Raw genomic sequence first — 25,709 nt, 5'->3', positions numbered from 1 at the left:
CAATCTCCACCCTACGGCAACTATGATTACTATAATCCTGTCTGAAATGTGTTGTGGACATAGCAGTCATCCTCTGTATGGCCATACTTGTAAGCAGGAACAGATGTGAGGTTCATTTTGCTGTGGGGTGATCTCAGCTTCACTTTGGCTTTGCTCCTGTAAAGACACACATACAACCTCCAATTTGAACATGTGATTGCTTCTTGTGGTTCATTACCCTACCCGTGCTTTACACTTGCTCTTGTATTCTTTCAGTATTTGCATATTCATCCATTCAGGTTTTTACAGTACTAAAAGTTTCAGTGTAGTTATTTCCCACCTCTGTCCCAACAGTGGTATGCATGTAGGTTTGTGACTTACGCAAGGGCTAGCTAATCAGTGCTACACAAATCCAGATTCTACTGAAGACCAGGACTAGAGATTACCTCAGATCCTGGGAAGATGATGTGTTAGCACAAATGCAGTGACTAAACTCCCACAGCGAGGTCTAAAATCATATCCACCAAGATGCAACCCCTCATTTAATTACAGTACATCTTTACTTGGAAGTTTTTCTGTCAAGGTTCCTTTCTTTAGCTGCCTCCCAAACACAAAGGTAAAATGGTTTTCATTTGTATGTGTATGAGATTCTTATCTAGATAATGGATAGCTCAGTTTGTTAAGAGTGTGGTGGAGATACAGTGGTGCCCTGCAAGACAAACGCCTCGCAAGACGGAAAACCCGCTAGACGAAAGGGTTTTCCGTTTTGGAGGCACTTCGCAAAACAAATTTCCCTATGGGCTTGCTTCGCAAGACGAAAATGTCTTGCAAGTTCCTGCGGTTCCCCCCCCTTTTTCCCCCTTTTCCTAAGCCCTAAGCCGCTTATCAGCTGATCTGCTAAAAGCCGCTAAACCGCTAATAGCGCTAATCCGCTAAGCTGTCAATGGGCTTGCTTCGCAAGATGAAAAAACCGCTATACGAAGAGCCTCACGGAACGGATTAATTTCGTCTTGCGAGGCACCACTGTAATGCAGAAGTCACAACTTCCATACAGGGCAGCTGCATATTCCTGCATCGCGGGTGTGTGTGTGTGTGTGTGTGTGGACTAGATGATCCTCAGGGTCCCTTCCAGCTCTACGACTCCAACACAGAGAGCCAATAACCAGAGGTGTCTGTAAGACTAGCTTAAACAAACTGTGCCGTCTTTTACCAATGGAAACTGAAGCACTACTACCCCAGTCCCCCTGGCCACATAAAAACTCACAATCAGAAAACAAATCATGTATTGCCAACTGCTCCCTTGAGCACAAATATGCCAATGGCTAAGTATTAAGTAATAAGTAATAAGGGACGCAGGTAGCGCTGTGGGTAAAAGCCTCAGCGCCTAGGGCTTACCGATCGAAAGGTCGGCGGTTCGAATCCCTGCGGCGGGGTACGCTCCAGTCATTCGGTCCCAGCGCCTGCCAACCTAGCAGTTCGAAAGCACCCTCGGGTGCAAGTAGATAAATAGGGACCGCTTACTAGCGGGAAGGTAAACAGCGTTTCCGTGTGTGGCTCTGGCTCTGGCTCTGGCCAGAGCAGCGATGTCACGCTGGCCACGTGACCCGGAAGTGTCTCCGGACAGCGCTGGCCCCTGGCCTCTTAAGTGAGATGGGCGCACAACCCCAGAGTCTGTCAAGACTGGCCCGTACGGGCAGGGGTACCTTTACCTTTTTAAGTATTTGAAATGGGAGCTGATGAAGCCAAGAAGTGTAGTTTGCAAGGAGCCAAGATACATGCTGTGTTATCAACTCGTAAGTCAAGGTGTAAACTAAAACTGGAAAATTCCAACTGCTCCTGGAAACCATGTGTCCCGTCCCCCCCATTCCACCAGCTAGATATTTGAAGCAGACATGCTGAACACAGTAGTCAACCCAATATTTCCAAGTGTTAACCATTTATAAATAAGTACATTTTTTTTTCATACATACAGTTCATTGTACAGGTTACAATCTGTATACATTAGGGAGGGGCGGGGGAGAATGCATTCTTTTTGAACTTTTTCCACGTCTATCTGACAGCTCACATGTACAGACAATAAAACTCTGCTCAAGCAAGTACAGTGAAGGGAAAGAAACACATTTCTTTCCTTTTATACAGGAGTGGCCAAGAGTCTTAGCTGAGCGCAGGGGTTTGTGCGGCTGCCCTGCTGCAAAAGATCACAACTGTGTTGGTGATTCAATATATCAGTAAGAGAACAGAACATGCAATTGAATATTATTATACTGTACAGAGAAAATCCTTTACATCAGAATTATAGAAAAGCTAAAAGGAAAAAAGAACTCAGTGTCTTCCCAGCAAGTGTCTTGAAGGATGGCAAACCTTAAAGGTTTTTTTTCTCTCTTTAATACAAAGGAGTGCTGTGTTACTGTACAGAGGCAGACAAGGCAGGCAAAATGCTGCAATGCTCATAGGGAAGAAAATGCAAAATGAAAGAACACCATCGGAATGGAAAACACATTTGAACTGGTGCAAAACATTCATTCCCTCCAAAAATACCCCAAACCCTGGACCTATACAGATCAGTGCCTTGCACTCTGTGGAAATGTCAGTATCGGTAAACAACAGTGGGTACTCCTAGGAAATGGACTCAGGGTCTGGTGTATGTCCAGGCAGAACAGATTTGAACTGTCCCACCTTGCTCACGGACTCAGTGTGACGGCAGCCAGAAGAAAAAGCATCATCTCTCTCTTTCCCTTTCTAAGCAAGCGTAAAAGTGCAAAAACCTCGTTCCGTTTTCCCAGTAGCCTCAGAATCAGAAGCAGCCCCAAGCCAGCGGTGTCTGCCTTTCTGTGGGGAAAGCAGTTCTGTGGAGAAGATCCCAAGGAATTCTCAAGAAGGATTACAGGGTTTTATTTGCCAGGAGGGGCCTAGTCTGGTATAGCAGGTGGATTATAATCAAGAACTGCAAATGTAATAGCCTGCTATGTAATTTCAGCCCTTAATATGTTTTTGTTAGGGGAGAAAAATCATCCAGCAATTGAGTTCAAGTAATTCGGGGGGGGGGGGGAGAGCAGTTCAGGTTTTCCACCCCTTTGTGCTTGTGCCCCAAGTTCTTCCTTCGCTTTCCACAGCAACCATACATTTAGTGAAGGCATCTAACATGTCAAAGGAGGTACATTATTTCTCGTCCCCTTCTAAGCCCTTTTTATAAGCTGAATTCTGGTAGATGAAGGCCCTGGGACTCCCAGCGTATTTAAGAAGAGGGAAATGGGGAGAGATGTCGCCTGCCACCCAAGTTTGCAAGGGGCCACCTTAAGCAGAGAAGGAGAATAATTTCTAGGCACGCAGTGATGTTCGTTGCTTTATGTAAGGCGTGGAGAAGCTGGCACTTTGGTTTTTACTAGATGACTTTCTGTGTGGATCTGGAACAGTAGCAATTTTGTTAACTGCTGCAAAAGGCCAGGCCAGTGACTTGGGCTTTCAAAATATGTGCAGGCTTCGCCCTCCCCTCTTTCTCCGCAGTCTAATGCTATGTAATAAAAGAAAAACAGCCTTCAGGCTTAGTATCTGAAAGGAAATGTTCTCTTTCCCAAATGTTCTGCATATGTGGACAGCCTCTGCCTCTTGGAAACTGCAACAGCAGGCACATTTTCAGCCACTCTCAAATAAACTCTTTACCTCCAAGTACATTTCTTACAGCTAGCAGTAGAGCCATGTTCCAAGCTGATAGCTCTCTTTCCCTGGAGCAAAGCAGATCTTGCAATGTATTCAGACTCCCATCCTATTTTAAAGAGCCAGCTCAGACTAGTTGGGTGGAATTCAGCCAACTTTTACTCAAGAGTAGACCCTCTGAAATGAAAAGACCTAATGGAGTCATGTTCTTTAATTTCAGTGAGCCTATTCTGAGTAGGCCGAGTGTTGAATTCCACCCTGTTTCAAATTCCCAGGTGCCAGCATCAGTTTATAGGCACCCATGTGGCGAGACCCCGGGAGGCAGACTCAAACCAGGGTCAAGTTAATTGCTTGAATGCAATTAAAGTACAGCACACAAATTTCTTTGGTATGTAAACAGCAGCCATAGTGAAGCCTGCAAAACCTTGAGACTGTGGCAGAGGGTGGAGAGAAGTCTCTAAGTGTGCCAAAGTCCAGAAGGTGCTCTTTACATTTCAAAGAAAGACTCCATTGGCACCTTTCTAGAATTTGTTGCTGGGACCAAAGTGGAACTCCCCCTCCTGGTCCCTATGGTTCTGAGGCTGCTCAGATATGGCAGTTATTAACATAACAAACAAAAACGTGCTTCTTCACTGCATTCACGCAATTAAGGACAGGTCTACCTGGGTCTTCAGAGAGAAGTAGCTGGTACTGCTTCGAGAGCCATAACACATGTACCATAAACTTGCATCTAGATTCTAGCTCTAGAATAAGCCTTCCACTCAGCCTAGAAGCTTTCTGCAGTGTTAGAATGACATGAAGTGGTGGCATACACAGGCATACATTCAAAGCAGAAATGCCACTGGACTATTGGGTGTGTTTGTGCGGATAAAGAGAGTTCTAAAACTCCAGCTTAGAGAGGGAGACAGGTGCAGTTATTTTTACATGGCCCTTAAAAAAAAGAAAAAGCATCTGGGAGCCTTCAGGGTTGGTGGGTGAGTGTTAAGCCATTCTATCACACTTTCCTGAGTAGAAAAAGCCTCACTTGGAAAGGCATTTGAATTGCAGAAAGGACAGCGAAAGAAATTACTTTGTGCTCTATCACATTGTATTTCAGGAGAGGACACAATGAGCAACCGAGGTCTAAGCCAAGAGCAAAACCAGAAGGAACTGCCTCCTGCCAAATTCTAAGACAAAAAACGGCTCCTATTTCAGCTGAGATGTGTGTTACCTGGTAACTAAAAGCAGTCACAATTAAGCCTCAGGTGCTCCTAAAGAGAATTGCTAGGAGATCAGTTTGATTAAGTCACAGCAAATGTTTCTCTTTATATTGAAAAAAGTACTTCGCCTTTTGATGCTTATGTACAACAGCTAATACTTGTGCTATATATTTTGAGTCATTGCTTCTGTTTTAATACACTGAAAGACGAGAGCTGTTCTGTTGTATTTCTAATGAAGACACTGATCACACTTAAATAACCAGCACTTATCATAGTGACAAATGAAACTGTAAAGTGCACCCCCCCCCCATTTACAAAGAGAGCAGGTGACAAACCCATCAGTGCAAAAATCCTGTGAAATCACAACACAGTACGGGGGGGGGGGGCGGAGAGGAGAGAAGAAGAAGAGGGGGAAACCCTACCCAATGGAAGTATTAAAACCTCGTTTTGGATGTGCATGCCATTTCTTTCACTAAACACTAAATGTAAACAGATATGGTACTGGGAACCCCATGGCAGTGAAGAGCAGAGCAAAGCAGCCAAATTCAAGAACTACAGCATTATGCCATCAAGAAGATTCGTATGTTGGAACTGCAAAGGTGATCGGATCGGCATGATAGCAACATTGTTCCTCCGCCTCCCGCATGGTGGAGACAGCTAAATTTGGTTGCGTTTCTCTACTTGCTTTATCGGGAAAGACAGCAGGTTAATGCCTCAGTGCACTCCAGCCATACCAAACAATTTGGTGCGAGGATCTTTTATCGTAGCCTTAAAGGCAAACAACAACGGAAACGATTAATTTGACCTTCCACCGTCTGCTGCAGTAAAATGGGTTCTATCTTCTGCATGATACAAGCAGTTCCAAAGTAGTTGCCACAAATCTCTTAAGGAAAGGAAAATCACCGATAAACACATGCAAACATATTCTTGTTTGGTGGTGTGTATTCCAGTTTTTAAGAGTTTAAAGTAATCTGTCTTTATAAAGCAGGAAAAATGTCTAAGACAACACTAAAATCATAAGGATGATTCCCTACATATAGCAAGTGCAGGGGGGAGGTTATCAACCCTTTTTTACTTCCCCAGGACAACAAAAGTAACGTGTGGGGAAAGCAGGAAGTAGCTTTATCCACCCCCAAAATAAAGGAAAGCAAATTTGCACCTTCTTTATATCTTGGGTTATGTACGGAAGCTCCCTCCCCCCTCTCTCATACACACGCTCACAAGAGGGTACAGCACTGTCCCTTTCAACATGCAAGTTGAAACAGCGGAAAAGCATATTCCCGAAAAATGTAGCTGCCAACCTCTGGACTTGCTGGGCACCAGTTCACCTTGGCAAGCCCCATAGCAGCAGAAGAAATTATGCTAACACCTCTTTTGCTAAGTGTTTTCTATTACTGCAGGTTCTGGAATACAACAGTTAAGAGCTGGAAAAAAGATGTACAAAAAGAGTCCTAAGGAAAGATCAAAGTAAAAACCAAAGTAAAACAAACCCTTGAAAACATCCCCTTCGCACTCAAACAAGGACTACTCGTTCTGAGAATGAAAAGATTTCCTGAAACTGTTACGTTAATCTCTTTTGTGTCTCTGAATTCCAGGACCTTAAAGCATAAACATATTGTCAGTAACACTTCCAGGTATGGAACCCGCCAACCTCACCTGAAGGTGCTGTTTAATGGAAATGCCTTTTCTAATCACTTTTCTATTTATAGAGAAGGGACTCCTGAGGACAGCAAACGGACTTCAGAAAGAAGCCAAGTACTGAAATTAAATCATAGGAAGCAACGGGTATGTATATACCTGATTTATGTTTCAGAAATCATTGTATCGTTTTGCACATCCTGATAATAGAAATGAGGAACTCCGCTTCAGCTGGGACAAAAGACTAGCCGTCCAGGGCTGGTGCAATCACAGCGTGGAGAAAAAAAACAACCCTGCTTAATTAACAGGAAGCCAGCTTTATCCTTTGTCCAACCAAAATGAAGAAAGGGCAAGGTGTGATTTTGCATTCCTTTGTGTCCCTGCCATTTCACTGTACCTCTGATGACCTTTTGAGCACCTGCATACATTCACGGATTACCTACAGCGGCATGAATCTGAAAAGCCCTTGCTACTCAGGAATGACCTTTAATTGCCCTCAGAACTCCTCGCCATCATTTTTGTCAACATCTGATCTTCTCCCACCCAGCTCTGCCTTCTGTATTTGGCCTGGAAAAACAGCTCCAGCTTCTAACACTTAAGAGCATATTCCTCAAACATCGGTATCGTATTGGTCTAAATGACCCAAGTCGCAGCGCCCCACAACCAGAGAAGAAGAGTGGAAGAAAGTGCTTCACTCCAAAAGTGTCAGCCGGAAAAGGAATGCCGAGATGGCTCAATGGGTCTCTTAACTCAGAAAGCATTGCTAGGAGTGTACTAATACTGACTTCTAGGGGGAGGGCATTAACCGTCACAATGGGAGTGCCTGTACAAATTCTGCTTCTCTTTCTCAGTTTCCCCCATCACGCTTTCAAATGATAGGACACCTCACAGTTTATAATGAGCTTTCTTGATTTGGGAACAATACCTGGAGTGTGAATCGGTAAGGTGCTGTTCCATTAGGAGGACAAGCCCACTAATAATGGACAGGAAGTTCGATATACAGACCGAGGTAGCCGCCCACTGATTGGCTGAAGTGGAGAGAACTTTGATTTCTCCCTGAATATTTGTTCAACTGCCTCAGAGGAAATCAAAACAGTATCATTCCGAACATGCCTTTCAAAGCAATGTTACCCGTGGAAGTCCATACCAACAGATTGGCTGGAAAGGATTTTGAAAAATTCACAACCATGAACCCTTAATACTAATGTTCAAGCCTATCACACCAGATAAAGCAGGATGGGTTTTATGCATAGCTCCTCACTGTATTACGAACAAAATAAAAGCCCCATTCTGTGCAGGTCAACAAGCTCTTTGGACACAACAAAACAATGTGGACAGCACTGTGCTGACTGAAAGAGTGCAATTTCCAAGTCAAAAGGGCTCAGTACTCTGGAGGAAAATTTAGTAAGTGTTTTAAAGCCTATATTCAAACCAATCTGAATTTCGGAATTTGCATTTTGTTTTTTCAAAGAGCTGGTTACCTCTCTCGAGCGATTCCTTCTAGGTCAGCCCCAACACCATGTACGAACATTGCCTAATTGACAGCTGAAGACATGTACAGTGCTGGCTTTATCTGAGGTCAGCTGTGTGCAGCAAAGGGTTTGGAGCATGTCTTGGACTGCCTCATCATCACACAGGAAAAAAACCCTAGTTGGTGGCCTGCTAGGTGAATGAAAAATTGAAAAAGGGAGGAAGGAAAAACAGCAGTGTAATGTGGGAATTCAGCCGGGAAAAGTGTGCTGAAAACAAGGCTCTTACTCCAAGACACGTCCGTTTCACACATTAGACTCCACAAATGGTCTCTTTGGTTTGATAGGGGATGTCTGTCCTTGCCTGGAGTCTCTGGAGAGTTGCCTATAGAGGTTGTCCTGATACGCCTGTGCAACAGGCAGTGTCCTGGCCACCTTGACATCGGGATACGAAGAGGTTTGGCTAACTCTCTCTAGGAGGTCTCCTCGGGAGCCATTGGCCAATATCCCATGTGGGCTGTAATAGTCGTCTTCCAGCAAGTGGCCATTCTGTGCATTGTTGGTTTTGTTATAAAAGGCAATGCTGCTGATTGAGGAAGGTGGGCTGAAGGTTTCTGGCTGGGGGAGGTTTCCTGGGGACGTGGGGCTTATGACGGTATCCACTGAAGACACAGCCCAGGTTCTGTTCTGTTGGTGCAGGTGGGGATACTGCTGAGTCCGGGCCGTTTTATCAATGATTCCCATGAAAGGTGTGGTCCTGGAGCGGGCAGGCTCGCTGGGGTAACCGCCCTGCGTTGGAGAGACTGGGGAAAGCTCATCACATGACCTGTCATAGGCTGGCTTAAGGGGGATCTCCATCTGCTGAATAGAAGCAGAAGGGCGGAAGGGGGGGTTCAGATTGGGAGTGGACGAGATGCTATTGCTGGAAGGGGAAAATCGGAGGCCAACACTCTGAGAATGAAGCAGAGGCCTTGGGGTCGGGGGGTGAGGTTTTATTTCATTGGGGTTTACTGCCATGGGCCTTCGTATCAAGTGAGAGATATCTGGCGAACCAAGCTGGCTAGTGGGTAGGGAGGAACGTTCAAGATCAAGCTTTGTGTGACAGACTGGGTAATAGGAAGCTGACTGGCTGCGCCCGATCTGCGGGGTCTGGTTATATCTCATCCCACCGCGATAGGCAGAGGAAGGCCTTTGTGGAAGATCCTCTTTAGCCAGCCCTCCATGCTGACAGATGGCCCCTGCACTGAGACTGGCCTGAACGTGCTGCATGGGCCGCCCATCCCCCACTATCCCCCCAATGGAGCTCTGGTAGACCAGCCGATTTTGGCCGGCAGCCATTTCCGTTGACGCTGACTGGTATTTGCTGGTCACTGAATGGGCCACCTGGCCGTAAGTGCCCGTCGGGATCACAGTACTGCAGTGCACAGCCGAACTTGGCTGGTTGCTTCTGACAATCTGTGCCTTGGCAGGCTGCAACCTGAGCCCTTGCTGGGGGACTGCAACAGGCAGCGGAAGCATCTGGAAGGACCTCTGTGTCATTTTGGAGAGTGGAGACTTTGGCCGACTGGGAAGTTGACTGATGCTGGGTTCCTGCTGATATCGTACGGGTGAGCCGGACTGAGCCCTGTAGACACTCATGCTATCTGCTGGAGGGCTGGCTCGGTACTGAGGGCCTCTACGAAGGGGAGAAGGAGGTGGGCTTTGATACTCTTTCCCTTGGCTACCTACTGGAGGTGGGCTAAAGCGGTAAGACGAGGCTTGGTGAGCAGGAGATGTGTGTGCTGGGCTTGGCCTATAATGGGAGTTCTGGTGCGTTGGGGAGAGTGCTGGGGAGGTGGGCTGGTACCCTTGCCTTGTTGGTGACCCCACAGAACTATTTGACCTAAAGTCAAACACCTGATGTGAGCTAAGTGGTGAGCTGGAGATGTAGGCAGAGTCTCGGTGGGCAGGAGAAGAAGGTGGGCTCTGGATGATGGGCAGAGTTTGGCTCGGCCGTGACTCCGTCTGCAAGCCAACAGAAATGTTTTCTTCTACATCTTGCTCAAGGTACTCCTCTTCCAAGATGTCCTGCACTGCATACAACTCTTCGTGCTGCGTTTCAGGTTCAGATGCCGCAAGAGGCTCTTGCTGTAGTTGAGCCTGCGTCTGTCTGCACTCTTCCTCCACCCTCATCAGCAGCCGCTGGATCTCACGGTTGTTCGGACAGAGCTTGATGGCCTCGTTCAGGTCCTCCAGCGCTGCTGAAAACTGCCTGCTCGACCCAAGACAGGGGACAAAAAAAGAAGAAGCAAAGTTACTCTGGATCGGAACGGATTTGGGAAGACTTAAGCAACAAGTTTCTTGCGAAGAAAAGCATTGCTAGCCATGGTGGGGAGGATATTCCGTGTCCTGTAAGAACCAGATTCTTCAGCCTTTGGCTGTTTCTTCCATTTCCACAGCAGAGGACGCAAGCCAGTTTTCCCAAGATTGCTCTCTTGGAAATGAAGGGAACAAGGAAGGCAACTTTATGGTATGCAGGGTAGGTTTAGCTGTGCCCCTCCAACTATTTAAGGTCTGAGCTTAAGCCCTTACAATGCTCCGGGCAAGTGGCAAGCTCTGGCCTTCCTGCAGCCAATGCATTCTGCTCTGAGAATTGTTCTCTTGGGAATGAAGGGAACAAGGAAGGGAGAGAGTGCCTGACACAAGCCCACAATGCCTTTGGCTATCTTTTGAGGAACAGAAGGGTGGGGAGTTTGGGGGGAGGTGGGTTGTCATTTACAGGGACACTGGTAGCTTTTCAACAAAACAGTCATCTACTCGAATGTGATTGCGATTGGTAGAGAATATCCTCTACGCCCTTCATGCATTTCGTTTTATTGTTTGGTTTTTAAAACACAACAATTTCCCCAAGCCCCAAAACTTTGACCTCCCCTGACTGCTGATGCTAGGAGGCAAGGCATGGTATGGCAAGGGAAGGCTTTTTCTTTCTTTTTTTAAAGTGGTATAATGGATCATGAGTGAAGAAATGTGGGAAAGTTCCAGAAAGGAAATTGGTTGCCAATTTATTGCAAACAGTGGGGAGCCGAATATGAATGCATAAAAGAAGGGAAAGTGTGGCTCAATTCATAGAGCTCTGTTTCTGGAATGGAAGTTTAATTATAGCAGTGAGAGACCCAGACGAGGGTTTATTGCCACTTCAGTGGGTCGTTCTTGAGCTGAGAGGTTGAACTGCAGGGCCTCCAGCTCAGCAGTGATGATCAAATGGGTAGGTACAAAAGAAACTCTGGAACAAAACAAAGCTCCAAACAGTCACAGCAGGTATCCTACTCCATGAGCTGAGCAAAGAGGCTAGCAGTGGCTGAAAGGCAAAGCTCTCCAGTCAGTTCAGGATTCTGAAATGTGATCCCATCTGCAGCAGATGAGCCAGGCCCCTTTAAGCACCAACCAGAACACAGATGAGATACAACTGGATCCCACTGCTTTCATAGCAACAACTAATTTCGAGCACAGAGCAGAGCAATCACTAGTTAACCCCCAAACATGCCCTCCAGTTGCTCAGCTGCTGCATGCTTCAGTGATGTGAATAAATCTAGCACTGACAGAATGCTTTTGAGGACACTATGGTCCAACTTACAGAATTACTATATTTGGAACTGTGGAAGGTGCTCAGCTTAATGGAAGAGGGCGAGTTTCTTAACCTGGTATTTCCGAGGGTTAGAATTATAGTCTCCCTTGGGCAATCCCTTGCTGTCGATTCACTTGTGTGGAATGGGGGCGTTTTTGGAATGTGTCACACCCAAACCTCAGGAGAACAGAACCTTTCATTTCTCTCTGGCTCTCCTCTCACCTGCTGCTGCGTTTGGCCCTTGCTCTTGCATAGTAAGCTTCATAAGATTTCGGTTTCAGCTCCAGTGCTTTAGTAGCAAATTCCTCCGCCATTCCAAAATCCTGCCATCACAATAGGTGCGTAGATAAGTCATTGAATATATACACACACAGAGAATTTGGGAAGAAAAAATAATAATATGACATGGAAATATTTTTATATGTGGACTTGGTATTTTCCAACACTGACGTCATGTCACAGATAGCTGGTATCGAAAGATCCAACCCTGTTTTGTGAAGTTACGAGGTTATCCACTCCCAAGCTGAGCCTATAGGGACTCAGTTCGTTCCTTGTGTGTCTCTTCAATCGGTCTGCTGTCACTTGTGTCTGCCCTGGAAACCTTGCTGGATATATGATTCTGTCAATTCGACAGGTCTTTAGTGTATGTACTTATTGTTAATCTTCTCCCTGCACCGCTAATCTAAAAGTGCAGCCTGGACCTTTACATTGGGCACTGTTGGAAACAGAACTTTCCATCAATCTGCTCTTCTCATGACCTTTTTTTTTGGGGGGGGGGGGAGTTTCTCTTGAACTGTGTGCTAAAGGAACACGTGAAGGGGTTCACAGCGGCACAGCTTTGCCCCTTGCCAGTTTCAATGCTGGCTACTCGCCCTGCAAACTGTGATTAGGCCAAATGTTTCGGTGTAGGGCACCTTAACACGGCTGCTGACTCTGGCTGGAGTGAATGGCTGCAGTGAAGCTATGCAACACAACCGTGCGATGAGGGCATTCAAGTAAGCCTCTTCTTATACAGTAACTCTGAATTTTTTATGCTAACCAATAAAAAGGAAGGGGCAAACCTTGGAAAGGTTAAGAAAACCCTTCAAAATGGTCTGGATATGCTCAATGGGTATGTTTGGTTTTATACATACATTTTTAGTTTCTTACTTCTCTTCTCCCTATTAAAGCACTCCTTAAACAATTTCTGCAAAGTGCTAATGTAAGTTAACTCTGTTTCTTAGCTCTGTGGCCACACTTAACATATATGATTAAAACATGTCTATTCTTTAAAATGTTTGCATGCCAAATCCTTGACTTTAAATCCAAACGTGTAAAGCTTTATTATATATGTTGGCTTCTATATTGCTGAGACATTGACTGGATTCCTAGCATAAACAGTATTGTTTCTCTTTCACCCACTTGTAAAAACACTTCCCATGCTATGTTTTTAGACACAGGAACAGATTGCAGCTAACACAAGTTGTTGCCCAACTCCAGGAGGAGGATGGGAGGGTGTGGGGTATGTGTTTCTGATTCTGAGTCACTGCTCTAAGAGAAAGCAAGAGCTTCAGAAGGCTATGACAGCATTTCAAGTCCGACAGCATCCTCCAATCTGCACACATACAGACATTGAGAAGAAAAAAAACCAAAGAGAGCTATAACAGCTGTTTTTATATAGCGATGAATTTTTAATTGCTTGAAATTAATCTCAAACCATTGGCTTGGCTGTTTCAGAACTGTAAAACGCCAGTGCTCTGTGAAGGACAACCAGGTTACAAAAAGGTGGAGGTTTTCAAGGCCATTCCAGGAGTCTGGGAAAGAGTCTGGTTAGGGAGTGGTTTAGGAATAGGAAAGGGAGCTGGGAAAGGATCATTGCCAGGAAGGGGCTTTGAGAAGGAGGCCACTTACATTCATTTTCCTCCGGCATCTGGAGAGGTTGAGAAGGAGTGACACCTTCAGTTCCCGGAAGGTTTTCAGGTCCTCTCCAAACCCTTCTCGGGGGAACTTCTTCAGAGCATACTGGTAGCGCTGGGCAGCCTCCTTCACTTTCCCTTTCTAGCAGAACGGCAAACAGGTCAAAATGCACCACTCAGTTTTCTATTTCCGCATTGTAGCAGTTATAAGACAATCACCGAAGACAGCTGAATGTGCCTACACAGTTGCATCAGAGGGATCTAGAAATAAGCATGGCAGCTGTCGTTCCTTGCCAAATGCAATTTGGCTGCATGGAAGTCTTTTAAGAGAAAAGCTTTCCTCTGTAGATTGTAAATTAATTTCTAGGTTTCTTGTTCTGATACTGGAGGGAGAAAGCTTAGCACAGCTGAAAAGCTCAGACCCTAGAGAATGGTTAGGTGGGTTTTCTTAAGATGCCACTGAATTGACTGTAAATACTAAATACACCGGGTTAAGGTTAGCTCAAAGAATGATTGGGCACATCGTGGAAGTATGTCCAAAAGTATTGCACACATTGGTACTCGTCTGAAGTGACCTGGTCAATTACTTGTCCGTCTCACCATGGACAGGGGACCAACGAGAACACAAGTGACTGACTAACAACATGTGCCTGACAGTAATATAAACTGCCCAAAGGTTCCTGCCAAACAGAACCTCTTCCTGTACTACTTTGACATAAGGCTTAGAAAAGAGTGGCTGTCCCCCCCTCCCCACACACACAGACGGCTGATTTCCCAGCTGAAGGAAATATTGAACTATTAATGGCCTCCCCACTATAGAAGCAGAAGGATTTCAAGGATGGATTTGGCAGGAAAGAGCCTCTTGCCCACAATACCACATCCAGTCCTGGAAATGGAGGGGTCAGTGCCAAGAGACCTCCATAATATCGTAATAATAATAATAATAAATTTTATTTATATCCCGCCCTCCCCAGCCGAAGCCGGCTCAGGGCGGCTAACAACACTAAAACAGTGCAACATTATAAAAACATTATAAAAATTAATTAAAATCAAAATTGATGGCAACCATAAACTAAAGTTTTGTAAAGATTGCCAAAGGAGGGAGTCAGGCTGCGCCCTGACCAAAGGCCTGGTGGAACAGTTCTGTCTTGCAGGCCCTGCAGAAAGATGTCAAGTCCTGCAGGGCCCTTGTCTCTTGTGACAGGGCATTCCACCAGGTTGGAGCCGCAGCCGAAAAAGCCCTGGCTCTAGTTGAGGCCAGCCTAACCTCTCTGTGGCCTGGGACCTTCAAGGTGTTTTTATTTGAAGACCGTAAGTTCCTCTGTGGGGCATACCAGGAGAGGCGGTCCTGTAGGTACGAGGGCCCTAGGCCGTATAGGGCTTTGAAGGTTAAAACCAGCACCTTAAACCTGATCCTGTACTCCACCGGGAGCCAGTGCAGCTGGTATAGCACCGGATGAATGTGATCTCGCAGCGAAGACCCTGTAAGGAGTCTCGCTGCAGCATTCTGCACCCGCTGGCACATACTTTTAAATTACCTGTCTTTCCCCCATTACCTCTAGTTTCTGTATCTCAGGCCTATTGCCTCCAATACATCTCCTTTTACTCATCTATTTATTTATTCATTCACTTTATGAAACCATTTATATCCCACCCCTTGCTGTTGCAAAAGGAGACACACCTTACAATATCTACAAATTACAATTTTATAAAAACAACAATATACTTATCAATCAAAAACACATGAGAATTAGTTAATTTTGTAGGTTTGTTTGGTTTATCTGTCAGATGCAGCAAAACCCTGCCAAGATATAATGGTTAACAACCAGCAGAAAATAGCAAGGGAGGAAACCAACTACAGTCATACCTTGGAAGCCGAAAGCCTTCGCTCCTGAACAAATCGGCTCCCGAGCGATCAAAACCTGGAAATGAGTGTTCCAGTTTTCGAACAATTTTTGGAAGCCCAACGTCCAGCACAGCTTCCGAGTGGCTGCAAGACACTTCTGAAGCCAGTCAGAAGCGGCACTTTGGTTTTTGAATGGTTCTGGGAGTCAAACGGACACCCAGAATGCATGCTGTTCAAAAACCAAGGTACCACTATACAACTTTCATGGAGCAAGGCATTCCATAAGCTTAGTGCATCTTTTTGTGTCTTCTGCTCATATCATCATAATATCTACATTGGATGGCAGCATCCCATTGGTACCAGCAGAGGCTTTCCCCCCAAGGCAAGTAGCAATGTGGTGCAGAATTTTATGTTTTAGTGCAAGGTATAAACTGTAGCCAAGCAGTAGCTCAAGATTCTGAATTAACAGAACCACCTTGATTCTAAGAAAGCTATTCCAGATATTGGAGAACATAAAAGTGTTTTGTGGTCGTTGCTACTGCTGCTGTTTTGCTTCACAAAGCCCAGCAATTTAGTCAAGCAGTGATGCTACGGACAATCCTGTCAGACACAGGGCTCAATGGGGTCTGAAGTTCTTTGGACATGCTGACTGTATGCATTTAATCCCAGTGGCCATGGGCAGTGCCAAGAGCAACAAGATCAAAACATCAAAAATAAAGAGATGTTCTACAGTGGCAACCATTAACTTAGATGTACTGCTGTGTTTTGGAGTAATGGGCACCTGCTGCCAGGGGATTCTGAGACTAGGGGATTTTTATTCATTCAGCAATTCAAGCTACTGTCAGGACTGCTTGTGCTAAAAATTACAAATTAACTGTTGCACATGAATTGTGCAAATTAAGCACTTTTATATATACTTGCTCATTTGAATTCAAATTATTCGAATTAGGTTCTTTTAGCCACTGAGAGAGTGAAGGTACTCTGCAGAATAAAGAAACATCATAGACTTGACACCCACTCAGTCACCCTGTGGCATAGTCAGAAGAGCAAGGGGGGGGGGGGGAAATGCTTTTTTAAAAATGTGAAAGCTCAGGAACTGTTTTGATGCAATTGCAGCAGCAAAGAAATAAAGATAGATAACTAGATACAAGGTCGTTTACTGATACTTGGTGAAAAGCTCAGTTTTCCATCTCTCACCTTGTAAAACATGTCTCCTTCCTCCATCAACTTGCTCAACAGGATGACCATGATGTCTGGCTTGGAGGTAGCCATCGCCCAGGTTGCTGGACCTGTAGTGTACAGGATGCATGATGGGTAAAAAACTCATACAATGCAAAAGGTGGTAAGGGAGGAAAGCTAAGGTGGATAAACATCCTGGGGGGGAAGAAATTTCTGCTGGAGAGAACAACTTGGTGCAGCCAACCCAAGGAGCGTAGGGGTTCTCACAAGAATGCTTCAGACTAAAAACGCCTTTCCCTTGCAATCTTTTCTTTCAGCTCATTTGAAATGATTCGCAAATGTTGGAGAAGAAGGCATCAATATCCACCAATTAGCATTGGTGGGAAGTAAAGACAGTTACGTTCTGGAAAATGTGATTAGTGAAGAAATCAAAGGGTTTAACAAACAATATAGATCAGTCCATGTAAGCTTTAAATATGGTATGCTACAGCAACCTGGATGTATTTGGGGCTGAAAGTTTATTTGTGGTATATTTGTGAACAGAGTTTTAAAAATATTCGGTGTTTCAGAACAAGGCTCACTTCAAACAGGGCATATACCTGCGAAGTACTTTGGATACACTCCCCTTCTATTGCAGTCCAAGAGCCCAATTCTACAGCTGTTTTATGTAGGCTTTTACAAATCCACCAAGCCTTCATGGTCTCACTTGGCAAGCTAATTGTCAAATAGGGGAGTTCTCAAACAGCCAGAAAGGCATGGGGAAGCATTTCAGAAGGCTTAGAGTAAAAAAAATAAATTGGCAGCATTTTAAAAGTGAATTAGGTCTTGAGGTCAAGTTATTCTCTGCAACAGTAAGGGGAAAAAATAATTGTTTGAAGGTGAGAAAAAATGAAAACAGAGGGAGAGAATGCAGGCAGGCAAAACCATAGAAGAGAAAGCAGAGCTGTCAGACCACCAAGCTGGATGACGACAGCAGTGATGTATACCTCGTGGTCGACTCGGTAGCGTCTGACAGCCTTTGAAGAAAAGGAGAAAACAAAAAAGTTGTAGAAGAGGGAGAAAAAAATGGATGACGGTGAATTTAAAAAAAAAGAAAAAGCAGCAGTGAGAGGCAGGCAGCATAGCAGCCAAGGCACCAGCAAATTCCCTTGTGACGCGAGGGGTTGTAGGGGAGTAGAGCAGTGCAGGCAATACCCAAACCTGGAAGCATCTACAGAGCAAGGAAAGCAAGAGCTGACAGCAGCATATCAGCACAGCAGCACAGGAGAACCGTCGAAGTGGTGGTCATTCTCAGAGGAAAAACCTCATTAAGAGTTACTCCCCCAGTTTGCCAAGAGCTAGGCAGGGGGGAAATCCAATGTTCGATTAACACAACACAGCAGCCAAAGCACACAGGAACGCTGGCAGCATTCTTTCAAAACCGGACATGCCTTTTTCATGGGAGTGCTGCATGTCTGCACAACCTGGGAGGAAATAGGGCTCTTGAGAGATTCACAAAAGTGGGTTTTCTTTTCTTTGACTGTTCCCTACCTATCTTGGCTCCTTTCTTCAGTAGTGTGACAACAACAGAAGTATTGCGGCAACCCACTGCCCGGTCGAGGGGGCGCATCCCACTGTAATCCACATGCTCAATCATGGCACCGTGATCCACCAGGAACTGAACCTACAAATAAGCAATCAATTGAAATCAGCATCGCCCTGGAAGTCATAGGCATTATGATCATGCAATTAAGTGCAGGTTTTTGACCTCAAAAGAACTGAGAGTGGGATGCTGAGCTAAAATGGCAACTATTTTTATTCCTTCACCTCATTTGACTCCTGAAGGCACTTAAGAGTTGGAACGAATCAAAAAGCCACCAGATCCAACCTCCGGCTCAAAGGTAAAACCACCCACATATGCCAACCACACACTCCAGGCCATACCAGAGAGTGCATATATGCCACACAGCAAATAGCTGCAGACTTCATTGCGTTGAAGTGTGATGTCTACTTTTGCCTGACACTATACTGTTGGGCTAAGGCCTGTTCTTTCTTTTTCTTTCAGCTCAGTACATTAGAAGCAAAACTCCTTCGGCGTGCTTTCCAAAAAAGTTGACCACTACTGTAGGATAAGAATTTGAAGGTGGTTTGTGGCCACATTCCTCAATTAGCTCAGTAAATCAACCACAGTATCCTCCTGGAGCAGCTGTACGAGTTATGGGTGAGCGACACCGCTTTGCGGTGGTTCCGGTCCTACTTGGCTGGACATTTCCAAAAGGTGATGCTTGGGGAGTGTTTTTCAGCCCCATGCAGCCTCCAATGTGGGGATCCTCAGGGTTCAGTTTTATCTCCTATACCATCTACATGAAACCACTGAGTGGAGTTATCTAGAGGTTTGGAGTACGCTGTCAGCAATATGCCGATGACACACAGCTCTACTTCCTCTTTACATCTGCAGGTGAGACAGTAGATGTGCTGGATCTTTGTCGTGCCTCGGTAATGGACTGGATGAGAGCCAACAAACTGAAACTCCATCCAGATAAGACTGAGGCACTGTTAGTGGGCGGTTCCCTAGATGATGATGATGATGATGATGATAATAACAACAACAACAACAACAACAACAACAACAACAACAACAATAATAATAATAATAATTTATTATTTATACCCCGCTCATCTGGCTGGGTTTCCCCAGCCACTCTGGGCAGCTTCCAACAAAACACTAAAATAAAATACAGTGGTGCCCCGCAAGACGAACGCCTCGCAAGACGGAAAGCCCGCTAGACGAAAGGGTTTTCCGTTTTGGAGGCACTTCGCAAAACGAATTTCCCTATGGGCTTGCTTCGCAAGACGAAAATGTCTTGCGAGTTCCTGCGGGGTTTTTTCCCTTTCCCTTTTCCTAAGCCCTAAGCCGTTTATCAGCTGATCCGCTAAGCCGCTAAAAGCCGCTAATAGCGCTAATCCGCTAAGCCGTCAATGGGCTTGCTTCGCAAGACGAAAAAACCGCTAGACGAAGAGACTCGCGGAGCGGATTAATTTCGTCTTGCGAGGCACCACTGTAACCTATTAAACAGTAAAAGCTTCCCTAAACAGGGCTGCCTTCAGATGTCGTCTAAAAGTTTGGTAGTTATTTTTCTCTTTGACATCTGGTGGGAGGGCGTTTCACAGGGAGGGTGCCACTACCGAGAAGGCTCTCTGCCTGGTTCCCTGTAGATCAGATGGATGGGAGGTTGCCTGCTCTTGATGGGGTTACAGTTCCTCCAAAGGAGTGGGTATGCAGCTTGGGGGTACTTCTGGAGCCTCTGTTGTCACTTGAGGCTCAGGTGGCCTCAGTGGTGCAGAGTGCCTTCCATCTGCTTCGGCTGGTGGCCCAGCTGCACCCCTATCTGGACAGGGCCAGACTAACTACTGTTGCCTATGCTCTGGTAACCTCAAGGTTAGATTATTCCAACGCGTTATACATAGGGCTGCCTCTGAAGATGGTTCGGAAACTTCAGCTGGTGCAGAATTTAGCGGCCAGGTTGCTCAGTTTGAGCATATTACACTGATCCTGGCCCAATTACATTGGCTGCCAATTAGTTTCAAAGTGCTGGTTTTGACCTTGTTGTTGTTTGGTCATTTAGTAGTGTCTGACTCTTTGTGACCCCATGGACCAGAGCACGCCAAGCACTCCTGTCTTCCACTGCCTCCCGCAGTTTGGTCAAACTGCCTTGTTGTGGCAAAGGGGCTTGAATAACTCAGAGAGGCTATGAGCTATGCTGTGCAGGGCCACCCAAGACGGACAGGTCATAGTGGAGAGTTTTGACTAAACGTGATCCACCTGGAGCAGGAACTAGCAAGCCACTCCAGTATCCCTGCCAAGAAAACTTCATGGTTTTGACCTATAAAGCCCTAAACAGCTCAGGACCGCAATACCGCAAGGATCACGCTTCTCTATATGAACCTACTCAGACCCTCATCACCTGAGGCCCTTCTTCATGTGCCCCTTTTGTAAGGGTGGCAACATGAGAACGGGCCTTTTCTACAGTGGCTCTCCATTTGTGACATGCTCTCTTCAAGGAGGTTCAGCTGGTGTCTTCATTATACACTTAGCGAAAATGTCCTCTTCATCAAAGCCTTTGGCTGATTAACATCTGATGCCCTTTTAAATGTGTTGTGGAGGAGGGAATCATTGGTTTGTTTTTGTTCTCATTTTTATGATGTATTCTGTGTTTCTTATTTTGTATTTTTATGTTGTGAACTGCCCTGAGATCTACAGGTGAAGGGCAGTATACAAATTTAATTAATGAAACTAAGTTTGCCAAGGGTTTTCCAAAGCTTGACATCATCCTGAACCTCTTCTCTTGGATTTGAATTCTCCCCCCCCCAAAAAAAAAGCACTTACCACTTCTGCATCACCATAAAAAGCAGCTAGATCCAACGGAGTGCGCCCATTTTTGTCGGCATGGTCTGTAGCAGCTCCACTCTCCACCAAAGCTCGTACTACTGAAAGGTGTCCCTTTAGGCAAGCCCAGCTGAGGGCAGTAAGTCCTTCTTTGTCCATTAGGGAAATAGAGGATCCTGGGGGAAAACAAAACACAGAGCAAGACTACTTAAGTGTATTTCCAAATACGCTAAACCCACCTGCAACTCACAGTGCCCCTCTTTAAGAGTTTCATTCCTGGAAGTTGTTTTTTTTCTTCCATGGAAGTGTGTGTCTTATTTAAGAGACTCTTATGTCCCCTGCAATATTCCATATACTGGCTGGGCAGGTATCTTTGGAGGAAAATTGCTACCAGCTAATTTGCTGACATTTGAAGTGCTTACTTGTCAGACCATAAAGGTAATATCATTTGGAAAAGAATGACGTGATAGTGCTGATTCCTAGAGAGAAAAAACAAAGGATAGAGGAACACACGGCTGGTGCAATCTCTATAGGTTGTGGCCAGCCAGAATAGCAGCATGATTATTTTGGTCATTTACGCCAATAGCTATACTGCTGAGCTGAGATTTTCTGAATCTGTAGACTGGGGGTGGGGGTGGGATTGGCACCTGAATTGGGAAATCATGAGATGGGACATTTTGTTCACAAAGTTTCGACCCTGTAAAAAGTCAATCAACTAAGTAAGGCTATTCCACTGTAAATGAAACATTCATATACAGCACCCTAATTCTGATGTGAGTCTAGCTTGCATGATTTCATCCAACGGTATGAAATTTGTGGAAATCTAACCTCAAGGTCTATCTTTGCAGTAATTTTGGAGTCTGCTTACACATACTTGGGTTTAATCTCAACACGACTCCAAACTAACCTTGTGCTAGTAAGAACTCTACAGTGCCCAAATGCCCTTCCGAAGCTGCCATCATCAAAGGAGTCCGGCCTTGTTTATCTGCCATGTTAACATCTGCACCATGGGTGAGCAAGAGATCAACAATCTGAAAGCATACAAAGCAAGGATGCATTGAGTACAAATTGTGCACAGTTTGAGAGCCATGAAAAAAATGCATAAGCCCCTACGCTCTGTACTCACGACAAGTTTCAGTTTGCAATTAAAATGTCACTATGCTACACCTACTTAAGTCTAGTACTTTCAAAATCGTCCACCTCCAAACATTCCTCATATATCCATTGGATTTACATTTAAGAAATACTTTTATTTAAAATGGATGTGAAGTTTTCAGAATGTTCTGCACACCCTTCCTCTAGATAAGGGGTGAAGAATCACACTCACAACCGCACCTGCTTCACACCCTATTCACAGAAATGCCTCTCTTCACACATTCACTCCTCATTCACACACACAGTGACTATACATTATGTTATTTTTACTGCTGGGGAAGGGGAAGGAGAGGCCAGTTAGGATTTTCAAATTGCAACATTCAAATGTTTTGGGCTTCCTTGGAAAATAGGTTCTGTGGCTCTGCCCAGCTTTGGCTCACCCTCAGCACACCTTGAAAGGACACCTGTGAAGCCTGAATGCTCTTCCTCAGGGTGGGGTGGGGCACCTCCAAAGTGATCCATGTTTTCATCACCTACTTACTGGAGCAAGCTGTCTCTCTAGAGCCCCTCCCTGTAAAAGGTCCTCTGCCATTTCCCTCCAGAGAGACAGCATACAACAGGAGACGTACAGACTTGTTTAAATCTGCTCACCCCAAATTATTGGAGGTTGCACAGGGAAAGCTCAGAGAAAAAGAGAGTAAGAGAGAGAGATTGCTGAAGGGCTCAAGCAAGGCATCATGTGTACAACTGCACCATGGATGAGTGTGGAGAAAGAGGGAAAACCGCAGAGAGAGTGGAGAAATAAAGAAAGACGTAGCAGCATATTCCATGTTGATTCTCAACAGAGGCTGCTAAGTGAGTTTCTGGAAGCAGAACAGAGCTGGTGAGGGGGTGGCAGAACAGATTAAGAGTTCACAGGGGCTGCACCCAGCCCATGGGATGGAGGTTCCCCACCAATGGTATAAGCTAATGTATGGAATAGGCTACTAAGGTACACTCTCGGGTAGATTCTGGGTGATTTGAGCTCCCATCCTGCTGCCTCCATTTCATTTACCTTGAGCTATCTGGTCACTCTCTCATTTCCATATATAATGTACAGTGGTGCCTCGCAAGACGAAATTAATCTGTTCCGTGAGGCTCTTCGTATAGCGGTTTTTTCGTCTTGCGAAGCAAGCCCATTGACAGCTTAGCGGATTAGCGCTATTAGCGGTTTAGCGGCTTTTAGCGATCAGCTGTTAAGCGGCTTATCAGCGGATCAGCTGATAAGCGGCTTATCAGCTTAGGAAAAGGGGGGGAAAGGGGGAAAAAACCGCAGGAACTCGCAAGACATTTTCATCTTGCGAAGCAAGCCCATAGGGAAATTCTTTTTTCGAAGCGCCTCCAAAACGGAAAACCCTTTCGTCTAGCGGATTTTCCGTCTTGTGAGGCGTTCGTCTTGCGGGGCACCACTGTATGTTTTCTTTATCTATATCTGTGCATGCTGGGCTGTCTTGGAATAACTCTGCTGCAAAAACACTGGCAACCCCATATTTCTAAATAAATGCAGTGAACGTCTGAGTTACCAACCGTCATACCAACCAGAAAACACAATGCCAACCAGGGAACACACTTATTTATCAAATGTTAGGTGGGAACAGACTGGAATCTAAAAGACGGGTCAGGGGGAACATTATTGAGGTGTGTGGGAGAAAGCCAAAAGGGCTACATGGAAGATAAAGAGTGAATTGCCTATCTTGGAATAGGCTAATGGGGCTTTCCACATGTAGAAAAAATTGCTTAACTTTGAATTGGAACATTTGGCACCTTTGGGGTAAAACATGTCCCTTCCAGCACAATAAATCTCCATCAGCATTTGTGAACCATAAGCTTTCTTCTAATGAGAGTTAGGCACTGTTTACATGTGAATCACACACATTTAAAGGAGGGAGGAAGAGCATTTGGTATGAAATGCTCTCTTTGGCAGTACGTCAAAGCAATCTCCCTTCCTTCTGCATTCCTATGAATGCCGCAGTTATCGGTTCCCTTGCTCCCTGTTTTGCATCTTGCTTCCCTGAAGAACTCACATACATCTAAAAGCCTCCGTAACTAAAATACAGAAAACTTCAGACAGGCACCTATCTATTTTTTAAGATGCTGTGGCAACACCAAGGTATTGAAAATTGATTAGCGATCCTCCCAGGACTTCACCATAGGGAGACACATGTTGAAACCTCTCTCACGTTGTTGAGGATATCCCACCAAAAGGCCCATGTGATGTACCGTATTTTTTGCTCTATAAGACTCACTTTTTCCCTCCTAAAAAGTAAGGGGAGATGTGTGTGCGTCTTATGGAGCGAATGCAGGCTGCGCAGCTATCCCAGAAGCCAGAACAGCAAGAGGGATTGCTGCTTTCACTGCGCAGCGATCCCTCTTGCTGTTCTGGCTTCTGAGATTCAGAATATTTTTTTTCTTGTTTTCCTCCTCCAAAAACTAGATGCATCTTGTGGTCTGGTGCGTCTTATAGAGCGAAAAATACGGTAAATGATACAGGAAGCAGCTCCAAAAATCCAAGCTGTATACATACTTGTTACCTTATTAGGACAAGGACAGGCAGCTTTTTCCTCCCTCCCACTCCCCTTACCTGCCAATGGCCTTGTCTAACAGCACTGAATAAGGGAACGACTCCACGTCGGTTGGGCTGGGCTACAGCTGCTCCCTGCTCCAGAAGCAGACGGCAAACATCCAGCTTGCCTCGTCCAGCTGCAGCAGTCAGGGCTGGAAGAGAGAAAAGACCAATCAGAATAAAAGAAAGCCTGCCACCGCTGCTGCTGAATGACTTCGAGCCATGGTAAGCACCTAAGTGCTGTGCGATGGCTAAAGTGGAAATAATCCCTGCCTACAGGCTTCTTCTTCTTCTTTTTTTTAAAAAAGAACATGATAAAAGGATTGTGGTCCAAAAATAAAAAAGGCTTTAGGTTATAATTTCCAAGATTCGCCCAAGAGATAAAGGGTAGCATAGACTCTGGAAAGAATTTACCCCTCTTCAGGCATTATCCAGTGGCCAAGGGAACGAACACACTAATTCCACCTCCTGCTACCATTCCATGTTGGAGGGTATTCTCCGGAAGCAGGGAGGCTCCTCTTCCCCATGCATTTCCCCAGTTTTTAAAATGTGTGGGTAGCCTCTATGAGCACAGAAAACTCCCCAACTCAGAAGATCATCCTTCAACTGGGGACGGGATGGATTTAGCGTGCTCACTCCCACGGCTTCCCTTCACATGCTTAACTGACTAGAAAACACATTAAATGGGGTTGTTGTTGTTTTTAATCTGCATCATTCATGGTAATTGCTATATGTTAAGTAACGAGACGAGGAAAGTTCAATTCTCCACATCCAGGTTAAGTTATCAGAGAGAATGCTTTGTTTGGGGTAGCGCCCCCCACCCCTGTACATAGATCTACGCACATATTCATTGCTATTATTATTATTATTATTATTATTAGAAAGTAAATATCCCATCAGACTGCATCTGCAGTAGCCAGGTGTGCAGGATCGCTGGCAGTACTGTGCACGGTAATTCCCCAGGGCACATGTTCTTAAGCAGGCAGTTCCAAGCAGCGCCAGCCCAAGACATTTTGACACCTGAGGCAAACAACAAAATGGCACCCCACCCCTTACCCCAACCAGCCAGGGAAGAATGGATGAGTGAAGGGGACGGGAGATGGATATCTACATCAGGAACATGGGTGGGAGGAGACCAGCAGTACCTCCTATTCTCTAAAGGCCACTGCAGAGGCAGCACTGC

The 25,709-nt window shown here is 45.3% G+C and overlaps 1 protein-coding gene across 1 annotated transcript in view; it reads right to left on the bottom strand.

Moving 5' to 3' along the window:
- Window positions 1–1,898: 1,898 nt before the first annotated feature.
- The window catches only part of TANC2 (tetratricopeptide repeat, ankyrin repeat and coiled-coil containing 2), a 199,074-nt gene continuing 175,263 nt past the window's right edge, over window positions 1,899–25,709 (bottom strand). The window contains exons 21-28 of the mRNA XM_079949186.1: window positions 24,545–24,678; window positions 21,737–21,860; window positions 20,830–21,005; window positions 17,994–18,126; window positions 16,482–16,573; window positions 13,434–13,580; window positions 11,766–11,866; window positions 1,899–10,190 (exon numbers count right to left, since the gene is read on the bottom strand). Of these exons, the coding sequence (XP_079805312.1) occupies window positions 8,246–10,190; window positions 11,766–11,866; window positions 13,434–13,580; window positions 16,482–16,573; window positions 17,994–18,126; window positions 20,830–21,005; window positions 21,737–21,860; window positions 24,545–24,678 (2,852 nt within the window). The 3' untranslated portion in view covers window positions 1,899–8,245. The remainder of the gene's footprint in view (window positions 10,191–11,765; window positions 11,867–13,433; window positions 13,581–16,481; window positions 16,574–17,993; window positions 18,127–20,829; window positions 21,006–21,736; window positions 21,861–24,544; window positions 24,679–25,709) is intronic.

Source organism: Podarcis cretensis (genome assembly GCF_951804945.1).
Source record: "Podarcis cretensis genome assembly, chromosome: 13".
Lineage (NCBI taxonomy): Eukaryota > Metazoa > Chordata > Lepidosauria > Squamata > Lacertidae > Podarcis > Podarcis cretensis.
This window is presented reverse-complemented; position numbering and strand designations above follow the sequence as displayed.